Genomic DNA, 27,309 nt, shown 5'->3' with positions numbered 1-27,309 from the left:
TACATGAATACTACATCTTTTATTCATTTGACTTTTCAGCTTCAATAGGCAACTTCTTTAGAATCCAGGTTTTAAGTTCTTCTATTTCATTTCTGTTTAACTCATGATTGAGGTTTGGAAAAGTATGAAGAGAAGTTGATACTCCCAGTGACTTTAACATCTTGTTCGTTTCTTCACCCCAAGAATACAGAACTAGGTCATCAGCAGTTCCATGACACTGAAATAACTCTGGAAGAACACTTTCATTTCTTTTCAAAGCCTAGGTGGAGAAGAAACACTGTGTAACACATCGCCATACATTTTCAAAGAATATTTACAATTACATGCTGACAATTTACATAACACTTCAATTTACTAACCTGCCTATTAGTGCAGATATTGTACTGTCTCTATAAAAGCAAACTAAGAAATGTTGCAGGAAAAAAAAACTGCATTTCAAGTTCCAGTGGTAAGTCTTAACTAATGATAAGGCTTAAATTTAAGACTATGTCCCTTTCCAAACAAGAGAAAGGAAATAAATTCATGGCAGCAGATGGAGCCAATGAGCATTGTAATTCACTATAAATTTTCAAAGAGCAGTTACACCTTACATGGACTCTAAAAACTACTGACAACTTTCAAAGCATTTAGTTTGTTAATTCTCTTTCTGCATTGATTTAGTCTGAAAAAAGTAGTTGTGCTGTCTGTTCAAAAAGCAACAAAACATTATGTAAGGACAGTTTTAAAGCCTTATTTCTCTAACGCTCTTCTTACCTGTTTAAAGGAAATGTAAGTTTAGAATGTTAATCTAATATCTCAGATGCAGAAACATGCTATATTTGATTTTAATTATCACGCTTTTCTTTAAGCCAAGCAACATTACTGTAAAAACTTTTCACACTCACCTCATATACAGCAGAATCTTTATTGAGAAAACTAGACAGTGCAAAGACTCCTGCCAGATCTTGATGAAACCTATATGCTAAATGCATTGCCATTCCACCTCCCATAGAAAAGCCTCCTATGATGGAACAAAACAAACAAATACAGGATTTTACAATACATTTGTAATCCACTTCGATTGTTTTTATCTTCAGACCTTTTATGCATAATGCAACAGAAAACTATATTGTTATCTTGTTACTTAAACATCTTAAATCGAAAGTTGATTCAATTCAGAAGTTGGACAGCTAAAGAGCCACTACAATTTCATCACTAGGTAAGAAAAAACAAACCAAAACACTCTGACTTTAGAAGTTGTTTGCATATGTCCTATTTCAGATACTTGAACGTTATGTATATATATTTGTATATGAATAAAGCAAAATCCTATGAACAAAATTCTCCTGTTTTTAAGGTTAATACAATTTAAGCATAAAAGACCTGTTTTGCTGTTGTATATAACCAATAAACACTCACATTAAGCTACTCAGAGTTCGAGGCTTTTTGTTGTTGTTACTCTTAAAATAGACAACAAATAGGAAAAAAAACAGTGAGGTAGCCCACCTCAGTTTATAGAATCATTTATGTTGTAAGGGACCTCAAAGATTCAACACCCCTACCAATCAACAGGGGCAACTGAGTTCTAAGAAGATCTCTGATCTAACAGCCTTCTGTTAAGTACCTATCTTAAACTGCACTACTTTCTTACGCAAGAATTCCTCAGGGATGATTTTTACATGACAAATACTCATTAGTAAAGAAGTCCAGACCACTGCATTACTTCACAAAGGCGTAGTAGGTAAGGTACTACACTGACTGCATCCAGATAACGACTAGCATGAAGAATGATTGGCTGGCTAAAACATCTCTAGCACACAGATAACTGGCAGAAAGGTTGTGACAGCAGCCATGCTCAGAACAGCGCAAGTACACGTGTACTAATGAAATCATTAGTTTATACCAAGCTGTTAACTAGTGTTAATTAGTAGCAAAATTCTGTATCCAAATGTTAATTAGTAGCAAAATTCTGTATCCAGACCTTTTAATGCAGAAGACCTGGAGATACAGCTTGAAGGAAAAATAAAAGTAGACAAAACATGCACCCAATTAACTTAGTCTTCTGAAGTGATCAAATGGAGATGTGAAAATGAACAAAGCTCTTCTGTAAGGACTATGCGAGCCCTCTGTTTTGAGTTTGTTCTGTTGTACACTTAAGTTTCATATTCATACCAGTTCCTGTACAAAACTCAACAAGTGCAATGGCTCTTCAGTACTGAAACTGAGTCCAGTGATATTCAACTTTGATACTTCATTGGCTGCTGCAACCACATGCAATATCCTTGGGGCACACAAGCTCAGAAGCAGAAAATGCTGCATTCTGTAATTATTATTTGGTCATAGAGAGACAGCCTTGAACAGGGAAGCGTCCTCCAGTAAATATAATTGTAGGTCCCACAAGGTCTAAGACCATTCTAGCTCACAGAACATCTTGTATTGTAACTGGAAGATCTGGCTTAACTTGTGTAGAAATTTTCCTACAAGCACTAGACTAATCCAATCAATGTGTTCAGCTTCTCTTGTTCATACAATAGTATTTTTAATTTCTCATCAATTTGCGATCAGAATTTCTATTGAATTCCTGTTTCTTCTTTCTAGCTACTGTCATCTTGTAGTCCTGAGGTGAATATGATCACCGAAGTATCTCACTTTAACATGAATGTCAGGGAGAAAGAAGAACACACAGTCTGGAACACTAGAGTCTAGCCTTCCTTTACAAACACGACCATCAGTTGAATCAGGTGAGTTGTATCTTCAAACTGGAAGATACAGCTGGAATCCCGTACCAATATGCAGGGGAGCTGATAATACCCTGATACTTATCTCTGGTAAATAAAGACAGGATATGCTGTTTAAACTAAAGGTTGATTTCAAGGGTAACGTTAAAAGTAATATGCCTAAGTACTCTGTGGCAGTTCAGAAACACAGGTAGTTGAAGGATGCATGAGTAAGTAAATCCAAAACACAAACTTCACACAGTTCACATCATCTGAAGTTCTGAAGAAACTTTTCCTCACAAAAATACTGAAAACATCACTGCAAGCCTTTCATCTGCATCATCACTCCCCACCAGACAAGTTCTTTCATATGTATGAGGATTCAACAATGAAAAAGATCATGTTGCAAAAGACTCATAGAATAACCCCCAAAATTTCAACCCCACTAACCCCACATTCACAGAGAGAAAAATAAAGCCTGTGGAAGTACCTACAAATACAGCAAGTTACACAGCTATCACATAAATAACATCGTGTATGGAGCTGAGTTTTTCTGTATTCTCTTCTGTGAAACCTCATCATTTCCTCCCTTTTCTTTTCATCAGTCTGAATGACATTATTACGTCAGTCCTCTGCAAGATGAACTTTTATATTATAATAGTTTACAAAAAAAGTGCAGATATGCTTTGCCCACACAGAAAATAAAGCCTGCTTTGAATGTTTTTGAATACAAAAAAGTTTGCATTGAAAACTCATTACTAGTTTGTAAATGATTTAATCTAAAATTTTGTACTGAGTTAGTCACAGTCTGGCAACCCTATCAGCAATTACTCACTAGCAGTCTTTGACAATGCAGTCACCTTCTGTTTAGAAGAATATTAGGTAATGGTTCTTTCATGTGGCTCATACTACTATAAGAAAAATGTAATACAAAGGACAGCTAGCTCTTTGAAATTGGTTTTCCAGAAGAAAACCTGAATTTTATCACTGAACACCACAATAATCAGTAAAGACACACCACGTAGTAAATACTTTGAAACAATCTGAATAAGCATTTGCCGTTGGAAGCAAACCTCAACTACAAGAAGCATGATACTGTACATGTAAATTTGACATAATGCCAAAAAAAGGTATGAAACTACTACAGGAATTCAGGTTTCAGATTAAGGAAAAATATTACAAGATATTACAAGGAATAATGTATGAAGTGACAGAACACACGCAACACAGAGAAGTACAAGATGCTTATATACACTCATCATCTCAGCATAACCAATACCTAGATTCTACAGCATTGTTAAGATTGTCATGAATTAATCAAGACAAAAAATCACACTGCAGCATTTTACCTCAGATAGGCAAGACCTTCTCTTGAGATAAATGTATATGCCAGAACAGAAAGGCTGTGAACAAAGTTCAGATTTTACTAACATGCTTTTACAGAAAACCTGTGTTCATTTTCTATTTTTTTCACTTCATATCTATTTTTTAAAGAGATGTGCAATCAATAACTAAAAAATTAAGCAACGGAGGAGCATTGTTTCTTAGTATTATGTTGTCTGCTATACAAAAGAGGTTTAGGCACAAGCTAAGTAAGCATAAGCACATATAAAACAGGTTCAATTCAGTAGAGCAGGTTCCTCTAACAAAGAAACTTCACTCAAACATGCATTTATGACCTCAAATCTGCTTCTGTGTAGTCTGGTTTCTAGGTAAGACCTACCCCTGCAATGAAAATAAAGTTGCTTGTAATTTGCTTTGTTAATTAAGAAAAATTTTTTGCTAATCACAAAAGATCTGTTGAAATCAAGGGGATTTCACACTTCCAAATTAAAGAGTGTGAATCAGAAGGAAACTCCCAAGGTCTACTTTATTAATAACAAAACATTCTTGACTGGAATAACATGTAGCAGTACTAAGAAAATACCCCAACCATACGGTGATATAACACTGAAGAGAGAATGAATTGCTTGTATGTAATTTATTCATGCTTGAAAAAACCAAACTTTTATCGCTACTGCCACTTTTCAGTGATAAAACCATTTTAGATTTTATAAGTAGCCTAAAGAACATTCTAAAGGTAAAGGTCTTTGTATAAAGCCTTGAGCACACTTGTGCTATGGATATTGATTTCTATTAATTTTCTCATTATTTCTATCAGTTTGAAATAATAATGTGGTTTGTGACGGTGCTTTAATATTATGTTCAGGAAACCAAATATTTATCTACTGTCACACTTCATTTTTATTCATTTCTTTGTATTAAGTAAAACAACATTTGAGTTTGTATCCAAGAAAGTGAATAAACATTATCTAGTACAAAGGTTTATTTTGCTCCCTCCCTCTCAAGCATTCGGTGTACAGGAGAGAACGTTAACTGTCTTCTCTGTGCTGCACTTAGTACCTGCAATGATTCATTCCTGAATTCAGGAAGCTTTTCACATTTTCCTAGGGGAATGAAAACTTAAACAGTTTCAATACTGTTGATTCCTTCTTGATTTATAAATCTGGCAGTAAAATCATAAAAATGGTTTGAACTGACAGAGACCTTTACCATCGAGTTCCAACTTTCTGCCCATAACATCAAATTCCACATGGCCCCATCCAACCTGGCCTTGAACACTTTCAGGATTGGGACATCCACAGCTTCTCTGGGCAACCTGGTCCAGTGCCCCACCACCTTTGCAATAAAGAATATTTTACTAATACCTAATCTAAATCTACTCTTTTAAAGTCATTATTCCTTGTATTACCTAAAGAGACTCCGATAGAGCCTCTCCCCATCTTTCTTGTAAACCTATAGGATCATATGGAATTACAGACTAGTTTGTGTTGGAAAGCACCTTGAAGTCCATCTGGTTCCAACCTCTTGAGTTTGTGATTTTCCAAGAGCCTCTTGTTTACCCATACAGGCTTCCTGGACTTTCTGACTTTGTCTTTCTTAGGATTCAACACTCCAGAGTCTGGAGGAGATGACCCTTGAACAGCAAACCAGTTTTCTTGCACCCCTCCTCTCTCCAGGGCTTTTTCACAAGGGACTCGACCTGAAAAAGCCAAATTATGCTCTCAAGTCCAGGACTGCAAGCTTGTTGTGAGCCTCTTCATTGCCCAAAGTATCTTGAACTTCACTAATTCACGGCCACTGAAGCTGTCCTTGAGCTTCACATTCCCCACAAGTCACACTTCAGCAAGACACAAGGTCCAGCACAGCACCTCTCCTCTTTTGCTCCCCTATTATTTGGAGAAGGAAGCCTTAATCATTTTGTTACATGTACTGATTATGGCGATTTACAAAACAGTGAACCAGGTCATTTTTAAGTCTTTCCCATATGATTATTAAAAAGTGATTAAAGCTGTTTTTTCCCCAGTAAAAATCACAGTGGCAGGAAACAATTTTAATTATTAATCACATTTTTACATCAGTTCTGACATGCACATGGTGTGCAGATCTGCTATTTGTGGAGACAAAGCACGAACTCCTCTCTCATGAGTTACTGTTGCAGAATTAGAAACTAGTTCATTATAGCAAGCGTAGGAAAAGTGGCTAAGCACAGACTTATAACACAAGGATACAGATTTGGATGTAGGAGTGGGTTTTGAAGTGCTTATTTTAACTATTAGAGAAACAAAAGAAGAAATATTGTTTATTTTTCATCTACCCTGTATTTCTTCAGATTTGTCAGCGCAGCTTTGGCAACAAAGTGGCAAGAGATGAATGTCACAGCATCTGTACCAGCACTGTGAAACAGAGACAATTACCCTCCTGTTCTGTTGGGCTACACCAGCAGCTGGCAATTGCCTTTGCTCATTCTGTTATCATCACAATATATTACATGCTCTTGCCTAGTTTTCTTTTTGTTTTCATACCATTTTTCATTCTCCATTTCTCCTTTTTGAAATTTCAACTTACAGTTGCTTTAATCAGTTTATTATCATGAATTTTCCTAAAGCTACATTTCAGTTTACTTTCTGCTCTCCCTAAGGACTTTCTGTGATTTACCTTCTATTAATGGTAACAGCAAATCCTTGTTCTACACATCAACTGCAAAGAAGCTGACTTTCTGTTCTGACCTTCCTTTTTCCATATATGAATGCAAGTATTATATGCATTTAACAGTGCTCATATATGAATATCAGAGAAGAGTACAAATATACCAGTGAAACAGCAAATTCCCTTTCCACAAAAGTCCCAGAACACTGCTCCTGTGTAAGTGCTTTAACATGTACTTCATCTCAAGTGAATTTCCTTGTATCATCCTTTTTCTCCTTTATTTTTGGAACTTCACTAACCATTAAACTTACAAACTAGCAGGACTGAAATGAATGGATTAACCCCTAACAGCATTTCTATTCTGTTTGTTACTCACTGTCTTTACAAGAACAAAGACAAATTCCCTTGACTGGCTCAGCCACTTCCTGTACTCTGGAATAAATTTGCTATTCAACTTTCCCACTATAAAAATACCAGCATATTTGAATGTGTATTTAAGTGACACAAGTTTTACAGTCTTCTTGTAAAAAGTATACAGCAGTTTCTGAAGCATCACTTTAGTTAAACAATAATCTCATTGTGTATTTTCAACTGAAGTACGTGGTAGAATAGAATATAAGCAGTCAACGTTCAGAACTAGAAGAAAAGTAAAAGCCATGAAGTCTCAAAGGAGTTTTCATTCAGATGCTACCCTACCAGAGCTAAGGATCTGGCCACACCTCAAATATGTTCATGATTGTTTCTGATAATGACAATATAGCACTCCCACCACACCTAGCTGTATTTTTTACACTCAGCTCAGTCTGGTAACATTGAGGTTGATTTCTGAAATACCTTTATCTGTAGACCTCATAGCCCATGTGTTACGGTGCCTAGCTTAGAGACATGTACCTCTTCTCCCTCCTCCTGGCTATAACCAGCAGTAATGGGAAAGATGCATGATGACAGAAGATACTCCAAAATCATCTTTTCTCCAACCAAGAAAAGCTTTAATTTGCTTTACAAGAGGAGCAGAAGAGGAGTACCCTTGAGGCCAAATCAGAACGAAAGAAGGGAAGAAAATTAGGTGAAAGAGCACTAGGGAAAAAAGATCATTAAACATGCATCAAGAAAAATGAATTTAGAAAACTTGCTTTCCAACTCCTGCCATTTATCTCTCAGCTTTGCTTGCTACTCCCATCTATACATTTTTATTACCTCATGCCTTTGATTCGTCCATGCAACCTGGTATATACTTGCAAACTCATCTGGAATGCTAATCCTTCTCTCCTTTCAACTCTCTCCTTAAAAAAAATGGAACATTTATTTTGCTTCACTGCAGAAAGTACTATCTATGACTCAAATACCAAACCTCTGGCAAATATGTACTGTGCTGCTTGCAGTAAAAATACTTATCTTCTGTAAAACAGAGGACCTTAAGAAGAATTATAAATGAGATGACATTAACGCTGTCTACTAGGAAAGGCTTACACTAGGGAAAGGTTTAAAACAGAAAAACCAGGAGAGTGATTCTAGGTTGATGTGGGAAAGTTGTAATTCGAGATCTTTTAGTAAAAAAAAAAAGACAGAAAAGCAATGGTAAGGATTTGCTTAAGTAGCACTGAATCTGCACTGACATATGAAGATGGATTAGAGAACTTGACCTTGTTAAGCCTTTCTCTTCTATGACCCCATAGGCACAGATGTGAAGTAAGTGCATGTCAACGTGCACTCTGTGGCACGTCTCAAAGTAGTTCACGCTGTGTTTTAATGAATTATTGTTGATATTTTATCTTCTCATATTTACAGAATCTTCTCTCTGGGATGTCAAAGCAAAGGTTTTTCCTCCCCATCTTATTCTCACACACACTGAGAAATGGAAATGCTAATATTTACAAGAGGCACAGAACTTTCATGTTACTTCCACCATGGTTCAGTAGCTGTGTAAGAAGTCTAGCAATAAACAAAAGTGGTTGTGTGTCTTGTTATTGTTACAGTACAAGGGGTCAGGAATCATGTGTGTGTGTTTTGGCACACAGTCAAATCTACAGGACTGTTATTGGAAGTTTATTTTCACTGGCTGCTTACACAAGTGACTACAGGTGGCAGAGCCCCACTGTGCTTGGATCAGCATTTCTGTACTACACAAAAACTGACCTGTAAAGTAGGGAAGAAGTACTCAATCAAGAACAATAGAGAACAAAAAGATGGGCTTTCACTGAAACAGCTGACTAAAGTGAACCGTAGTCATGTGCAGCATAAGGAAAAGTGTCTATTTCTATCAAGCTTCAGCATATTCATGAGTAAGACTGCTTAAATACTTGGCATTTTCCACACAAGTCATTTTATAGTACACCAGCACTCTGGAAGTGATGTGTGTTGCTTTGGAAGTTAAAAAACACACACAAAAAAAGATCCACCATCACCTGAAAATTAACTCTGTTTTAAGTAGAAAATGAAATGATTGTCCCACATTTTAAAATGCTATTTACTTAATTAATTTAATGATGAATTCAGAGATAATACAGAATGATCACAACCAGCTTTTAAGAAGGGGTACCAATTAAGAGTCAGAATTTGACTAATTCTTATCACGCTCTTATCTCCAATGTCAAATAACTTTTGAGGTCATTTGCAAGAAGTGCTTCAGCCAGGAGAACCAGAAATGTAACTCAAAAGGGCTGTTTACCTCGAGTCTTCAATTATCAAATTCAAGGAATGATCACTATATCTAAATATATTCTAAATATATATTCTAAATATAATTATTTAGAATAAGGAATATTTCAAAGTCTTCCTTCTTTCTCCTTATGAAGTCAGAGGAATAAAATCCTGAGTGAATAAGTTTACCTCTTTTAAAAGACTTCTGCACTGACACAAAAGAAATGCAGACTATCAGGAAAAGAACGGGCAGATGAGCTATGTACCACTGCATGCTGGTTGATTTTAATAACAATTCACCTCCAGTGAATTAAGCAATTTAGTTGTTTTCTTTAGAAGTAAATACACAGTGCAGCTGTTTAAAAAAATGCTGTAATGTTTTTTTTGACATAGCGTACTCTGACTTCATCCTTAGTTTCAGGGTTCAGCTCTACTGGCAGCTGCTTTTGGATTTCAGAGCTAACCGTGCTACCCAAAGTAACAGCATAGGATGTCATTTCTCTCAGAACATACGATCTTGTTGTACCCACAGTCTTCAGCCTGGTGGAAAGTTTGATTGCTCCAGAAGGAGAATCATCCCCTAGAACACCTGATGATGGGCTGCTCATTTCCACCATTTGAGTATCTTCCCCCTTCCTGCTTGCCTAACACCTAGCTTGCAATCATCTAACAATATCTGACACTCATCCTCAGCCTGTAATTTCTAGTCCACCATTCTATATAAAACCATAACCTTCAATCTTGCTATCCTCCTCATAGTTATTTCGTTTTCTTTCCACTCATTAAAACACCCACTTATTGCAAAATATAAAGTCCCAAAACCCAGTTTTCCACAAACCTTTAATACGTATCTCATTCTCTGTAACTCTCCTCCCTGCTCATGCAACTGTTCTTGGCTTCTGTGATGTACCTGAAAAGAACCCCTGCTGCTCTTCAGACTGTTGTCAATTCTCCAGTCCCTTTCTCATATATTTAAGATCTTCCTATTATAGGCTTTATAGATCTGTACAGATGAATTGAATATATCCTCATAATTAACCAGTGGTGTCACACTCTTTTGATGAAAAGTTATAAAGCTACCAAATGCCTTTGCAGGAGTTCTGCTTTTCTGTAAGAAACAGTGCCAGAATATGTTAAACTATTTCAAGAAGGCCTATCTAAAACTACCAAGTATGTTCCATTACAGACTCTCACTGATATTAAAATCAACTTTTATTCATAGAATCCTCACAAGATCTCTTGAGCTTCAGTCTCCATTGCATCCCATTCTCATTAACCATTACAACCTGCACAGAGAGAAGGCACAAAGTTCTTGTGGAAGAACACAAAGTCTTGCACAGCCATGTGTGACAACTCTTTTTCCACTAGTTAATTTTTCTTATATATTTACACAGGCTCCTCACCTCTGTACTCTGACTGGAACTGATTCAGGGCTGCCTTATTTTGTTTGTTACATGAAAATTAGATTCACTAGGATGAAGCACCTGTTACAAACAAACAGCAACTTTCTTGAGAAGCCTGAAGCCAAAGTTCTTCAGAGTGAGGAAAACATTAACTTTTTTTTATTTATTTTGCAGACGAGGAATGCAAGTTCACAGAGAGAGACTTCCAAATACATGCTGAAGGAATTGGTGCACATCTACTTTACACTGTTTAAAACTTGTTGAAAGAACAAAAAAAACCAAAACACTTATACTGCAGTGTACTACTGACTTTGAGGGCTACAGAGTAAGGAGAAAAACCTAGTAGCAAACTGGATCTGTAAACAGAACATCTCTCAGCTCACTCTGTGAAAAAGCACCTGCACTTCTTCAGCTGTTTCCAAGCCAGCAGGTATAACACAGGAAAGAGAGATCAAAGACTGTGCTGAAAGCCATCCAAAACAATGCATTCCGCAGCCAGGGCAATAAGCCAGAAAGGGAAAGTAAACAGAGGCCTTCAAAGAGTAACATTGGGCTGGACCAAGAAAACATGTAGGCTGAAGGGCAGTGGCTTCACCACGCAGGAGCTTGATGGCATGATTCACTTGGCCATAAATTTTAAAGTTCCCACATTAGGAGTTTTTTCCCCAACCTGAAATAGTCTGTGGTCTAGAGATGGGACAAGGAGCCAAGGACTCTTGAATTCTCACTCCCTCTCTCATGTAGGCTAGTCCTTTGGCCTCAACTTCTGTGCCTTGATATCCCACTCCCTATTTCACAGAACTACTGTGAAAGCAACTGGAAATCTGTGGAAATGAAGAGTGACAAGGAGATAGACATATGAATGAAATATGACAACTAGCACATAATTTGTTGTCAAGAATAAACCTTTAGCAATGTATAACATTCTATTTGTTTCCCTGTGCATTAACTTAAATCAGAATCTTTAAAGCAGCATGGAAAAGTCCATGACAATTTATATGCTACCTCTGCACTCTCCAAAATACGAGCATCTCTGGCAAAGCATGCCAAAAGTACATCTTTTCACTCACTAAAATGGCTAGAAGCAAAAGGCTGTATTTTCCACTGCTTCCAGTAGAGCACTGCTCACTATGCTTTAAACTGCGATTACAAACGATCATTTCAAATTAAAATAGTTATATATTGCATTTCTGAGGATGCTGCTTGCAGTTAGCCACATTCACCATGTGATATAGGTTTAAATAATGACTGAATGTTCTTGAGGATTGGCTGCTGAAGAAGTTACTTGGCCATAGCAAAATAGGCTCATTGGCTTTTAGAGTGAATTAATTTCCAAGTAAATGATCTCTATGATCTCAACAGTTAGAAGCATTAAAATAAACACATCAAAAATTAAGTCTTACCTATTAGTATCCTGCCCTTTGTGATGCCATTTTTCATCTCATCATTGATCAAATCTGTAAGTTCTTGGCACATAGCATCAATACTCTCAATGTGTTCTGGGCAGTCATTAGAAATTTTATATCTGTCAAACCACACAGTGGAAGTGGCTCCCTTCATAGGTGTGTAAGGCCTATAACAGTGGAAGGAAAGGAAATAAATGATTATTTAAGCATAAGATCAAAAGCTGTCAATATAATCGGTAAATAAAAGTAATAGTTAAGTAAAAGTATTTTGTTATTTGTCCAGCAAAGGAGAGAAGAAATATCTTTCAGCTCTAATTCACTTCACCCCCAATCACTTCGCATTTTCTTGCATTTAAAAGACTGTTTTTCAAGAGTGAAGAAGGCATTTGGCTGCTGTGTAAAACGAACTGACTGAAACTTTTAACGTCAAGGTTGATCAGTTCAGCTAAACACTAATCCTAACCCTGTCAAGAGGTTCTTAATCCCAAAGCCAGGATTGAAATCCTACAGGGAATAGAATGAACTTAAGTAACTGCTCAACAAGGTAACTTTGAAGGAACTAGTGTTACATGATTCAGTTGCCTTATTTTTGTTGAAATTAACAGGACGTGCATATGTCATAAGACAGTACTTGAGCCTTCAAGTACTTCTAAGACATTTATTTCATTATTTCTTACTTCATAAATAAACACAGCCATCTTCACCTTGCTAAGGTAGGTTACTCAGAAGCAATTGAAAGAAGTGCCATGTGCTTACTGGTTGGTGCACAGACAAATTAAAGGCACAGCAATCTTTTTTTTTTTTTTTTTTTTCTCTCTCTCTCTCCACCCTCATACGGTGTTATCAGATTAATATTTTTAAGTACTGCCTAAACCTCACAATCATGAAAGCTCCAATTGAAAGCAGCCTTTTCTTTGTTTTTTAAAAAAGAAGATAAATAGAAATCTGAAATCCCAAGAAAGGTGATCTAACTGCCTTGCAATGGTTTCACAATTTAATACCAAAAATCTTGCTTTGAGATCTATGCTTCAGCTCAAAACCAAGCCCCCTAAAATCCTTAATTGCAATGTCTAATCAGGGGCACATACTTCATTTTTACTTAAGCTTAGGTGAGCTCAGATCAGATTACAATCACTGCCTACAAACAGACAGCTTTTGATAAATCTGTCTGGATGAGAAACCACTGAAAAGCTAATGCTGATTTCTGTGCTCTTCATGTTTTCAGTACTAAGATTAAACAAAAACACAACTACCCTAAAATGAGAAAGGCACTAATTCAATTACTCTCAATGAAACAACAAATTCTGCCTTTATTAATAGCAGAGAGGTTTCATACATTTCATGTGACGTCTACCTCTAAACCACAAATACTGCCACTAGCTGAAGTATGCAAAAAGCTGAATATTACCCGCATTACTCAGTTATACAAGTAAAATATGAAACCACAGATTTTCTTCCACCAGGTGCTATGAACATGAAGTACGTAAGATCCATGACTTAAAAGCTGATAAGCCAAATATAAAGAAAGACAATAAAGAGCAGGCAGGTACACACAGACTGCTCTGTCTCACCTACTTGAGCACAGCTTCTGTCTGTGGAGAACAAAACAATCCACCAATACTCAAGATGGTCAACTTCAGTTGAGTATGTTTAGGCTGTCCTTCATTTACTTAATTCAAAACTAACCATGTACTTAACAACCAGAACTAATATACGTATATGTTTAAATTAGCCCTTACTTGGCCTTTAAAAATGTGTAACCACTAAATTTAAGGAAATACAGTAGAAATATTTCATACACCCAACAAGCTGAAGATAAATGAAAAAATGTTCTTTTAATTCCCTAGCATTAGGGCTGTATCCAGGACCCTTCCCTCATGAATTCTTTGATGCCAAGAAACAAGATTACAAAATTGTTAATTTGCTTATCAGTTTATAAGATTATCCACTCCAGTCAGAAACACCAATATCAGTGAAACCAATGGATTCTCCGGAAGTCTATTGGACAAAGTGCTGTACAGACTAAGCACCTAAACAGAATTTAATTCAATGCTTTAACTTCTCACTTTTACACCAGTCCTGGTAAACATGCTTAGCAGTCAGAGATAGAATATTTTATTTTCTAGTAAAACCAGAGTAACATGAATACGTGAGAAAAAATGTGTAAGGTTATAGCATTAGTACAGGAGGTCAATCAAGGACTTCCATGTAGTGAAGATGTGTTGCATTTCATGGAAAAAATGTATTACAAAAAAATTAAAACACATTTCTGCTTAACTGAAAGACTAAATTTAGAGTCAGTACTAAACCCATGATGCAATTACAATACTTGATCAGAAGTCAAAACTCATGACTTTGCAAGTTCTTCACACTTTCGGATGAAAGACTAATGGGCCTTAATCAAAAGGTAAAGTACCCCCAAGCAAACAGATGAGATTCTTTCAGCTGTCTCAAAAGCATCCATGCAACCACTCTTCATTTCTCAGAAATACATTGAGAATAACTTTTACATAAAGTTGGGAAGTAAGGTTCTTTTAATGGTTCACCCAACTGGCACATCTGTTTTAGTCATTCACCTTGTTCTTTATATAAATCTCTTTATTAGCTGGCACACTACAACTCAGACATTACCACGGTAAACAAATATGCTTGGCACGGAACCATCTGAACAGCTCCAAGAATACAGCATAAAATTTTTTCATACAATTAAACCACAAAAGAAAATTCCTATGTTACATGGACACAAGAGATTGGACCAAAATACACAAAAGCAAAGAAAGAGAGACTGGAGTGAAATCTTCATCTATTAAGCTCAGTATGGTCAGTTAAGGACAGTGTCAAATTGAATGGTCTAAGTTCGCATTTTTTGCTTTCCTAAACTCAAACTAAACTTGTACAGTATTATTCCTAACGCATTTTTCTGTACCTCACTTCTCTTATTATTTTTGAATGGTAGTAAAAACAACTCCATGTCCCTAAAACACAAGCTTTGGAGATTCTGAATAAAAATACACAGCCCAGCCCACAATACAAAGCTTGTTTGTTCTGGTATTTTTTTTTTTAAAGGGTGTGTTTTTGCTTTGCTTGTTAAGCCTCTGGAGCATAAAAAAAAAAAAAAAAAGCAGATTCAAAACCATATCAGAAAACAGGAACCAAGAAACATCCTTCCAGATATATCCAACTTTCAAACATATATCCATTTGAAACAGCTTCCTACAAGTCAAACCAACTGTGTAGCAAAGAGATTGGATGGTAGAGAGACATGGCTAATAGCATTTAAGAAACTGCAAGAACTCTCAGGAAAAGAATCTCTGAAGTGCTTCCTCACATCATTCTAGATATTTTTTCTTAGTACTTGGCAGGTTGTCTTTTTTAAGGGTACATACTGATGCGTAATTCATGCACATGCTTCTTGAAGATAGCATATGAAACCACAGTTCAGGAATATTCTACACACTTACCATCTGAATGTCTCAAATGAACAATTTGTGCTTTAGTAAGTCTAACTGCCATCCTCTTAACCTTTTAAGCATGTACTCTAACACAGAGGTAATGTTTGCTGTTGCAAAATTCCAAAATAACTCCAATCAATCATGTTTTCACAAACTGAAGATAGATGTGCATCTGCTAATGTGGGTTACATACTAACAAGGAAAGTAGAATGAAAGTAGACAGCAATGCCTCCATCTTTTTCCAGCTTTCTGAAGCATGGATTGCACTTTCTATACCTTAATCCTATATAGATTTGTGCTAATAGCTTGAAGTGATCTTAAGTCAACAGGAGCAGAGAGGAAGCAAACACTGGCACACGAAGTTCAAATTTGGATCTAAAAATCATGCAAAGTTGTCTCCAAAATGATACTAGCATATCAATTCAAATAAAAGAACACGTGTTTTGTTTGTTAACCTGTAAATCACTGTCCATCAAACGTTAAGTTACAAGACATAAAAGGATAAAACAAGACAACTAGCTACTTCCAATAAGAAGTGCAGAGTAGCAGACAAGCACACTGATAATCAATAAACATATTTCATTAACTCCTCCTCTTGAGTCACAGTTTTATCACTGTCTTCACATTCATCACTCAGATTCCTCTGCTAATAGTCACATGAAATACAGGCCACTGGTGATGTATTGAAAAAAAAAAATAAAAAAAAAAAGCCTTAAGTTCCAGACAGAAGTTCTGGAGGTATGAGACAGAATTGAGAATCTACAGCAAAGTTAAGCTATAAGATTCAAAGAAAGATACTCAGAAAATTTTGAAATCCATATTTTTGCTTCCTTCCCAAGTTTACCTCCTGTCCAGCTAGGAAGCACTGAGTCACATAAGACACTGTAAAGTTGACTTTTGGAAGTCCATCCTTTCAAGGAAATCTACAGAGCACAGTGCCAGATTATCCAAGATGTAGAAGCAAGTCTCGACTCTGCTAAAGCTGCTTTCATTGAAAAACAAAACAAAACAAAACATTCAATCTTACTCCCTAATCCCAAATTCTGTTTGCATAATCTCACTGGTGACATTAATAAACAACAAAACACCTGGTTATTAAGTCTGCTTTTTAACCTCACTGTCAACCTGAAGCTGAAAGTGAATTTGGAGAAAAAAAAAAAAAAAAAAAGAAAAAAAAAAAACAGGAGGTAGAGGGCAGAGAATCCACACACTCAAACCAGAAGCATTATTCATAGATCTGATCCAAGTTACATCTTATGCTAAATCTGAGGTTCAACACAGCTTAACAATGAAGCTTTACAGTATGGTAATAGCATGAAATGTGCCAGAAATTCAAACAGCTTCAACAAGTACACAAAAAAAGAGTAATCTCCACAAGGAGTAATTCCATCTGTTCAACAGAACATCCTGTGCCTCCTCACTCAACCACATCAGTGTAAACGCAAATGTTTTCAAAACAGTTGTTTTAAATCTCTGCTGCCTGAAATTGTAACAACTGAGCAAATACATAACAGTTACCTGAAGAAACAATGTTTTGATGATTTTCCTTACTCGCAACAAATGTTTCCCGTTCAAAACAGAGGAAGCTTCAAATGCAACTGACATAAAACTCAAACTCAGCAGGTCAGGCAGATTATTTATTTATTAATTGTTTTGCCTTTTTGCTTTGGGGGGAGAGGTGAAAGGATGCCATTTGTGGGGATTTGTTAAAAAAAAAAAAAAATAATAATAATTAGAAAAACAGCAATAACACTGTGGATGAGTAGACTGTAAATGACCATTCCCACCCCATGGGAAAACATTACATATATGCATATCCATGTTTTCCTCACTTAGCAGAAAGTGAGAAATAAAAGGAAGACGCAAAGCTTCTCACAATATGCTTTCATCGTTATCACGCAGAATAGGTCAATTTCTGCTTAGAATGAAAGAACTACCCCATGATACCAACCAAAACCTTTCACTTGTCCCTTAAAATTCTGATTCTAAAAAAACGTTGTGTTACATTTATGAATGAGGTTAGGTCTCACAAAAGCGAGGGATTAATAACACTTGCTTGAGCCAAGCATAGTATGATAGGCACCATGCACGCTCCCTTACACAGCTCTGCCAATCCATCTCAAGTCTGACCTGCAGTACCCCTGCTGCTTTTCCAATCCTAGGCCTCTCGCTAGCAGAGACTGCCAATGGTGCTGAACAGTGCCAAACTGTCTGGTGGTTTTGCAGTATAGCCAAATGGGGACTACGAGGAGATGAAACTCATTTCCACCCGTGAGCAGAGATGCAAACCTAGGTGAAAGGATGGCGACCAGTGCGCATAACGCTGAGCAGCTCACAGCAGCCACAAACTTAGCGACAACAAAAATTAGAATAGTGAAAAAATAGACAAACTCTGCAAAGAATTGTTGGCCTCAGAAAGGTATGTTGAGTGAATGTCAAAAAAGATCCACAAAATAGTCTGAGCGGTATTTATAGTTTACTTTCTGACTTGCAAAAGAAGACTGTCAGAATGGAACGCTAGACAATGCAAAGAATCTTTGACCTAGATTTTTTAAGGGAATTAAAGAAGGTAAGGTATACTTATTAAAACAAGCAGAGCCTAAATGGTTTTAACTTTTCCACGTTAGCTTCTGCAATGCCAATTTAAACTATCACTTTCTATTATAAAAAAAAGTTTAAATTGGGTAGCATTCAGTTCTGATTTAGAAACTCAATAGAAACCTAATTTTTAAGTCACAGCCATAGCAGATGAAACAGTATTTAAAGCTGTAGTCATCCTGACCCAAATAAAAAAAGGAAAAAAAGGAAAGACTTTCCCTTAAATCTATTACTGTAGACGTGGCTTTAGGGATTGCATCAGCTACAAGGGCTACAGTTTGAGATCCCACATTTTAATTAGAAGTCATACATCAGCATTACACGGGAGAAGAAATACAATTCTCTTGTCTTCAGCAAGTTATATCTATGTACGCTAGCACTGTCTTGAAAGAAAGCTAAAGCTGAAAGAAAAACAAATTAAACACATCTATGGATTTTTTAATATCCCAGTTGCCTATGTGACAGAAAGCAAGAACTCCTTAAGAAGAAAAAACTGGAAGTGTAAGTTTGTAAAGCAAGTCACTTGAACAAAATCTTCATGTACCACATTCAGGCACTTCCAAACATAATGCACTTCCAGCTACCACTGCTCTCACTGAGATTTCAAATCCCTGTATTTAGCCATTTTTTAATTTAAATACACTCTTAACCATAGAGATTGTTTGTAACTGTAATTTGCTGTTAGAACACCTACGTATCTTCTAAGTAATTTCTGTTACTTCCAGTCAGGAAACAGGTCAATTGGAGAAACTTCAAAACACTCCAAAGTAATAGGGAAAGTGCAAAAATGCTGCACATACTTTATCTGTTTGGGGGACACATGGAGGATCATCCTCTAGACAGACCCTGAACATTACAAAACGATTAAAGAAAAGTAAGCCTTTAAAAAGGCTAAAGTATTTTACAGAGACCTTCAGAGGTACAAAACAATTTTTATAAAACATAGTTCAGAAATGTTCTGTTGCTTTTACCCACACAAAGAAAGAATTCTAACTAGTGCTTGCTGGACTCGAAGCTAATCAAACAAAAAGCACATTTTAGAATTCTTCTAGCTTACATGTTGGGCTGGTTTTCCAAAATAATTTTTAAGTGTCCTGACTCTTGAATCAAAACACGTCTGATGCTATAGTAATAAAGGAACCATATGTGCATCAGTGCTCAGGATAAATTCTAAATAACGTTTAGAAAACAAAACCTATCTAAGCTCTCCAAAGAACATAAGATTTAATGCCTTATTGAGAATTTTGAGCTCTGCTGCTGTTCAGAACTCTATGTGAGAGTTGAAGAGCCAAATCTAAAGAGTTACCTATCAATAGAATCATATCAGTCAAAATTTTGAAATGAAAATTTTTGAAATGCAGTTTACCCTGTGAAAGCCTCTAGCATTGCAGTTCTATTATCTTTCCTTTTACTGGCATAACTGCTTTAAGAATGTTCAATGTGTACGTGGTAAGCCATGCTGGCAAAGATAGGAGTTTATTATAGACTATGAACTACATTCACATTAGCGATCTTGCCAGAAGAGCCTGTTAGCCAAGAAATCCTGGTACGGTCTTGCCTACCTTGAAGCTTTTCTTTGATTTCATCACTAATGTAAAAACCTGCTCACAAACCTTTCTGCTCTGCTTTCTAAAACTGACAATGCAGTGGACAACATTGTACCATCTAGAGATATTCTTTCACTCATCACTGCAGCTTTTCATCAGCATCTGTTTCCAGATACTCAGAAGCTGGATCAGAACCATATTACATACTTGCACATATGCAACTGCCCACCTGCAGGTATCATTATCAGGGACACTGAATTCCCATGCTGGTGCTTGAAACATTTCATTTGGCAGTTACCAGAAGATGCACACACATAAACATAAGTATATACACATGCATACATATGTATATACATACACAAAATCATAGCACATTCAAGTGCCTAATGCAGATTTCTCATTTGCTACTTAAATTTGGATGATCTAGAACCTTGTTTTCATTTTCTGTGGATAGCAGGATAATGTTTAGATGCTGTAAACTAAGGGACATGGTTTAGTGGGCAAATACTGGTGGTAGGTGGAGAGTTGGACTGGATGATCTGGGAAGTCTTTTCCAACCCTGATGATTCTATGATTCCAAGGAGAGGAATCATTGTAAATATATTTAAAAGCATAATGTGCTTGAGCTTGAATACCAAAATAACACTGAAGGGGGTCTGCAAAGGCTTCTGTTATTTCTGTTTTAACCAATAACACTTACTTTCACTTCTCATAGTTGCAAAGAGTGGTAAACATTATTGTACTTAATGATCTCTGTTTTATTTCACTGAATCATCTAATGGTGTTTATCAGCAATGGAAGGGTTTACATTAATATTCCGAAGCATAATTCACATTGGCAAAGAGAAATAGTGTGGGTATTTTTAATTCTTTCAGTACAAAACTTCTCATAATTTTGATAAGAAACACTTAACTGAATTATGCATGGTCTCTAGCTACTCTAGAAATGACTAAAAACACTCTTTGCTTTAAAAATCTTCGACATCTTCCTCCCAATCTCTTCATAAAAGTAAAGAAATCCAAAGTCTTAGAATAAAAACAATGAAAGCCCACATTATTGTCATTCATTTAGCCTTGATCTTCATTATTAATTTATACATGGCTTATATCTGTAGTTATCCAAAAAGCCCACACAGTAAATGAAAAATGTATCCCAGAAGGGCAATGGGATGGAAAAGATAAGCACCAGCCTCACAGATATGGTCTGAAGTACTCTGTAGTAGTGAAGTAATCCAACACTTGACATTTCATACGGTAGCAAAGCTTCAACATTTCTCTAGTACTTGCTCTTGACAGGGAAGAAACAGAGGGCATCACTATGTTTGATCTGACACTGAAAATTCCATCACTTTAGTCTGTCATTAATGAAGTAATGATCACATTATTTACAGGTACTCATATTCAATGCCTACTAACCCAAAAGACACTGCTTTAAAGGCTTTCATGGGCTTGATTTTTCTGTAACAGTGAGCATATTCACACCACAATCTCTCAATTGCTTTTCCTGCTTAAGTGGATCAAGGTCAAGGAAAGGTTTTTTACATACTAGTGATGCCAGATAAGATCTGTTATTGTACTTGTTAATCTGCTCCAAGAATACTTTTTTTTCCTGACTTTCAGAACTTTCTACCTTGAAAGCTCATATCACAATATCACAGTTTCTTTCCCTCAGCATTCAGCCACACACTGGCACAGAGGTCAAGGTAAAGAGCCTTTAGGCCCATTACCTTTAAAGAAGACATTACCTTTAAAGAAAATGTTTTTAAAAGTTATGAAAAATGAAGCACCTTTGAAATAAGACCGTATCTTTAAATAGTTTCATACAGGCATAGGTGACCAACTTCTGCCCTTTATTTTGATCTCAACTTTCAAAATCACAGGGGTAAATATTTTTATCTCTTTGTTGCATACCACTGAATATACAAGTATCACTTAACAACAAGATCTTACCTACAGTGAACACTGAACACAGTTCTTTTTGACAGTTGTGTCAGAGGCAAAATTAAGGAAAAGTATAAACTTTAAATACCCAGTCCTTCCTCCAGGAGTTGCAGATTTTTTACATCCTATTGGTCGCAAAGACCATCTACCAAGAACTGAAGCCCAGCATTAGATACAACAAAGTATTTTAGTGTTTAAATTAATACAGATAGAACAGAGACACAGAATACAGCTCTATGATTCAATTACAGCACACAGTGGAGTATCTTCTACTGATGTCAAGGAGGTTGAAAGACTAAAGGACAATACCTGAATGTGAATTGGAAATTGTGATGTACATGAGATCTTAATCCTTCAGCATTGCAGATGCAGTGCAGCAATGCACTGTTCAGCTCTGATTTTGCCAAAAGGCATAAACATTAAGGACACATTACAGCAATCTGCACCAATACTTACAAGCATAATTCGCAGTAGTGGATCAGAATAATTTACTTGTACTGTTAAATATACTAAGCAATACCTGGCAGGAGCTGTTGGGTAAATCACTTTTATATGCTGGAAAACCATGTCTTGATTCAAAATTTGTTTTATCCATGTTCTTACTCCTTGGCCAGTATCACCTGTAACACACAGAAGAGTACAGTACAAATTACTATGTATCGTTTTCCTTCTAAATGCACGACGTCAAATGTATTTATATTAGATTGAGCTAATTCCTTAACCACAAAGTTAATTCTCCAAACTCCTACAGAAAATAACCTTTAATAACATCAATCACCTTTAAACTGAAGATGAACTCAAATACTCCTAGACACAGACTCCTCAGGAAGCTCCACAGCATAAGTTCAATAAATACTTTACTACATCCAGCAGCTGAATACCTCCTAATCAGGCACAGGGCCTGACATCTTATTTGAAACTTACTTGCTGATAGCAAAAAAAAAAAAAAAAGAATACCAGTGGATATTTCAAAAGTGAGTTAGAAAACTTGCTGTAGTAAAGTGTGACTTTCTCTTTTAAAGGGAACAGCATTTTACACTAACCCACTTCAAAACATAGTCAAGCAATAATGAGAATCTTCAAATTTTATTATGCTAATGTTATACATAGGCTTTAAGGAAACTGTCAGTCAAACACCCCCAACTTTCTGTAAATGTGTTCGAGTTTTAATTCAAATATCTGTCAGGCTCCTCAAAACCATTAATCCATTAATGGTCTATTTGAACACTGGCTGAACTCTACTGTATGGTTTACTATTAACTATCCAACCCTAGCTTATAGCCAAAGTCCCTACAAATAGAAGGGCTACGAACAGATATACAGAATGAATTCAAATGCAGCAAGTGTTCCTTTCAAGCAAATACTGTTCCTAGTCCTCATCTTTGCTGTACCAGTAGCTTCAAATATAACCTGTCACCTGCCTCAAATTGCATGCACACAGAGGTCTCTAGTAAAGACTGAGTAACCCAGCTCAAAGAATGTGGTTTCTAGGAGACGGTAACAATCTGTAGTAATTTCCAACCTAAAAATTCAGCCAGGATTCAGCAACCTGGAATCTCACTTCTGCCACTCATGCCATATTATTTCATTCTTGGCTTAAGTCAAAGATTCCTTCATATTCTCATCTCAGATCACTAATCTGAATTAAGAGCCTTTCTCTATTGCTGTATTTCAGACTGGTTAGGTTGACTTTAAAACTTGCTTTATTCCATATAGTGACCAAGCCACAAGATAAACTGTCCCAGTCCACACTTTCTGTCCTTTTACATGAGTTCTTCAGAACAATGACACATGAATATAACAACTTACTGGTACACTACTTATAATTCCCCAATAGACAAGGTTTTTATCTTGCTTTACCATTCACAGAAAATTTAGAGACTTCACTGTATTTAAAGCCAGTGCATTTTAAAATTAACAACAGAAAACAAGAATGATCCAAATCCAGCTTTTTGTTTTTCTGTTGAGCACATAGCAAAACCATGAAGTTCTGAGCTAAATATCCCAAGTGGCGAATAAACAACAGGGTCCCAAAACCAACACATTATTGTGCTATTTTAAAAGTCAAAGTTACGTCTTCAACTCGATGCTTCAGAACACTTCAGTTCCTTAGCACTTTCCTTACATGAGTTGTAAGGTTTTTGCCAACATGAGTAGAAGCATCTACAGTTCTTGAAGCTGGTTTGCCAATGTAAGGTAGATGCAAAACTCATTAATATTGACAATGGCTTAATGTATACTAAGAGCTCCCCTGGTCCAAATGCTATGCAACCTGCAAGTACTTCTGTGCAGGGGTGAAAAATTTTGATTCACTAAGAACAGAAAGGAGGAGAGGTAGAGAAAACCACAGTGACACCAAATAAAACACAACAACATTCCAAAATGTTTCTCTTTAAAGATATTCTTAGATTTCAGCACTGTTTATCCTTCTGACCAAAGAGGCAAACAGTCAACTAAGAGGCAGTCAACTCTGTTTCCAAAAGTGAAATAAACTGATGGCAGCAATACTGTCTTTCTTCCCCTCTTGAAGTAAAACAAATTGTTTTCCTTTAAAATATATCTTTCATTTCCAGATTTTCTTTTAGTATTTGTTACATAAAGTTGTAAACTTAAGTTGATCAAATGTATAATAATTTAAAGTTTGATTTGCAACGATTTGCTTTCTTTACTGAGCTACCAAACAGATCCCCCATTTGAAATTGGATGTATAATACCTGAAATTTTCTAGCTTTTTTTTTTCTCCCATGCCATTTTGTATTTACATTCTCCACTAGTCATATTTTGGCTGCAGCAAGTATTATTAACAAAATGGATTCGTGCCATTCGACTGCCACTTCCCATCACAAGCGCTATATAGAAGGTACCAATTCAGTTTTATACATCAGCCCACAGCAATGGCACTGTGGCTACTTCTGTTTTAAATTCTATCCTGTGGAATTGCTAAACAAAACCAAATAAAAGCGCCCTCATACTTACCCCTTGCAAACTTTATGACTGAAATCATATTAAAAATGAAAAATTGTGGAGTGCTTTGACCACATGTGGAACCAACTTCTAACCATAATCTTCCCTTCCTCCTCCAACATGAGAGGAAATTATTTCCTTGAGCATTAAAACATTAGCATCAACAAGAGGGCTGAACACACCTTACCAACTCTCTTTCATTTTTTTGTTTTTAAACTTCCAGGATTTTAGAAACATGCAATTAAACTATTAAAAAAAAAAAAAAACAAAAAAAAAAAAAAAAAAAAAACACCATAAACAAGCATCTTTATCAACTAAAAATCAAAGCCTACAGTAAGACTGAAGGAGTTAAGCATGTCATCATGCGAAAATTACTCAGCAGAACAGAGTGCAAGTCCTTGATGTAATAAAGACCTATGATCTTTTTTTTTTTTTTTTAAGTTCACATGGACTTTGTGGCTGTTACTTATATTAACCTTTGGAATGAACTCTCTCCTCTTGCCCTTGGACCACTTGCTGAAGGCCTTCTGTAATGGCCAGAATGCCCACCTGCACAGGCTGGAATCTTCCAGCAGGTGCCTTACACAGCCTATTAACACACTTCTAAAAGAATCATAGAATCATTTGTGTTGGAAGGGACCCTTAAAGGCCATCTAGTCCAAGCCCCCATAATTAACAGGGACACTTACAGCTCGATTAGGGTGCTCAGAGCCCCATCCAGTCTGACACTGGACGTCTTCAGGGACAAGGCATCCACCTCTGCACTGTTTTATTCTCTTACCATCCCGACTGTTAAAAACTCCTTCCTTATATCCAATCTCTTTTACTTTCCAAAATCCATTTCCTCTCATCCTGTTATAACAGATCCTACTAAAGAGTCTATCCCTTTCTTTCTTACAGGCCCCCCTTAGATACTGAAAGGCTGCTCTCAGGTCTCCTGGAGCCTTCTCTTCTCCAGGCTGAACAGACCCAGCCTTCTCAGCCTGTCCTTGCAGGGGAGGTATCCCACACCTGGGATCATTTTTGTGGCTTTTCCTTGGACGTGCTCCAACAGGTCCATGTCTCTCCTATACTGAGAACTGCACACCTGGACCGAGTACACCAGGTGAGGTCCCACCAGGTTGGCTCTCTGGGCTGCAAAGGGCACATTGCTGGCTCATGCCCAGCCTGCCATCCATCAGTACCATCAGGTCCTTTCCTGCAGAGAAAGGTACCGGTACTCTGCCAGTCTGATCCTAGAAACTCCAAGAAACATTTTAATTACGAAAATCATCCTTCACAGGTAGCTACTCTCAGAAATAACAGAGTATCAAACTAACGGGAGCACAGCTTACAGGCAAGGTGAGTCGAGCAGGTATAGGACAGAACCGCACACCGCAAGTGACCCAGACAAATGGGAAATTTGGAAAGCTCATACACGAAGCCCACCCCCACCCGGGGTAAGCCCCACGCTGGCTCCAGGAACGGGAAGGAGAAGCAAAAGCCGCGAGGCATGAGGCACGCGAAGCCGGATTTCCTCCCTCTTAGCCCCGCCGTGCCTGGCAGCTGCCCTGCCGGAGACGGCCGCCACGCTCCCAGCAGAACCCCGCTGCAGAGGGCGGCTCTCCCCGCCCTTCCCAACAGGCAGCGAAACCCTGCCCCGCGCCCCGGCCCTGAGCAGCCTGAGCACCTGAGCCGTGCAGGAAGATGAGGGAGGCGGTGTGCCGGCCAGCGGGGGACACCACGCTCCTCCGCAGCGCCGCCATGCCCGTCACTGGCCGCCCTCGCCCAGCCCACAGCGCACCCATCGCGCCGGCGCAGGGCCGGCCCTGGGCGAGAAGGGCTGCGCTCGTCTATCCAGCGCAAAGGGAGGAACTGCGGCACGGCTAGGGTGTTGTTTTTTGCTGTTCGCGTCCCCCTGCGTGTATTTCTTCATCTTCTCAAATAGCGCTGTCAGTTTTAAAATGAGGTTTCCATAGGCGGTGTAAACCTTCCTTGTATTTTTTTTTTGTTTGTTTGTTTTTCAGTAGAGCAAGTAAAACTCTCACCACGCTGTTCTGATTAGAGCTGACTCTGAAGTCCTCACTTTTAATTCCATACTCCAGTGCTGCAGTCTATTTATAGAAAATAGTGTATCTGCACAGACCAGACCCTATATTTAGAAATGCCATATGGTGGACAAATGAGGGATCAAAAAGCAAGAGGACTGGGGGCTGTCCCTTTTATGTAGCCATAGACATTTGGAAAGGTAATTAAGCTTCAGCCTCACCAGGTGCATTTTTTAAAGAGTAAAGGCCCACTGGCAAATGAGCAGAAGGCAAGCAGGTGGCATGGAACTCTTTGATGGCTCTTTTGCACTTTCAGAAAGTGAGGGGCCTGGAAGGGCCAGCGTGAAACATACCCAAAAGAAATTATCTGACCTTAATTAATTTCTGAGCATAGTGGCCCTGGGTAGAATGTATTGAGTTGCTATATAGCATTAAAGAGTAGGACTTTTCACTTTTATATTAACTTTTTAGAAACATCTTAACACACACTTTCATCGAAGCCATAAGGTTTATTTCTAGCAATGTGTAGATTAACCATCTGCCTCAGTGCTTTGAGGTCTGCAGTACTGGAATAAGGATGACCAAGCATAAGTTCCATTATTGCTATTTCACTAGCCAGGTGCAGTGTGATCCAGGGGGTGAGCAG

At 37.3% G+C, this 27,309-nt stretch overlaps 1 protein-coding gene across 2 annotated transcripts; it reads right to left on the bottom strand.

Annotated features, from left to right (window-relative positions):
• Positions 1 to 26,686, bottom strand: LYPLAL1 (lysophospholipase like 1). Of its 2 annotated transcripts, none has more exons than XM_042892230.1 (5): positions 26,664 to 26,686; positions 22,193 to 22,292; positions 12,133 to 12,302; positions 885 to 1,000; positions 1 to 259 (listed from the first exon to the last, which is right to left on the bottom strand). In XM_042892230.1, exons 2-5 carry the CDS (start codon positions 22,237 to 22,239, stop codon positions 20 to 22), a joined length of 573 nt encoding a protein of 190 aa, XP_042748164.1. In that variant the 5' UTR covers positions 22,240 to 22,292; positions 26,664 to 26,686; the 3' UTR covers positions 1 to 19. The 2 variants fall into 2 exon arrangements, with proteins under 2 accessions (XP_042748164.1, XP_042748156.1); XM_042892222.1 differs by lacking the exon at positions 26,664 to 26,686 and adding an exon at positions 26,306 to 26,415.
• Positions 26,687 to 27,309: the final 623 nt, after the last annotated feature.

Source organism: Lagopus leucura, unplaced genomic scaffold (assembly GCF_019238085.1).
Source record: "Lagopus leucura isolate 7727_CA_CO unplaced genomic scaffold, USGS_WTPT01 Super-Scaffold_73, whole genome shotgun sequence".
NCBI classification, from domain to species: Eukaryota; Metazoa; Chordata; class Aves; order Galliformes; family Phasianidae; genus Lagopus; species Lagopus leucura.
This window is presented reverse-complemented; position numbering and strand designations above follow the sequence as displayed.

Coding starts and splice junctions, on each gene's coding strand:
- LYPLAL1 (XM_042892222.1), bottom strand. CDS start 26,381: ATGGCGGCGCTGCGGAGGAGCGTGGTGTCCCCCGCTGGCCGGCACACC. Junction 22,293..26,305: donor CATCTTCCTGCACGGCTCAG/GTGCTCAGGCTG, acceptor TGTGTGTTACAG/GTGATACTGGCCAAGGAGTA. Junction 1,001..12,132: donor AAAGGGCAGGATACTAATAG/GTAAGACTTAAT, acceptor GTTCCATCATAG/GAGGCTTTTCTATGGGAGGT.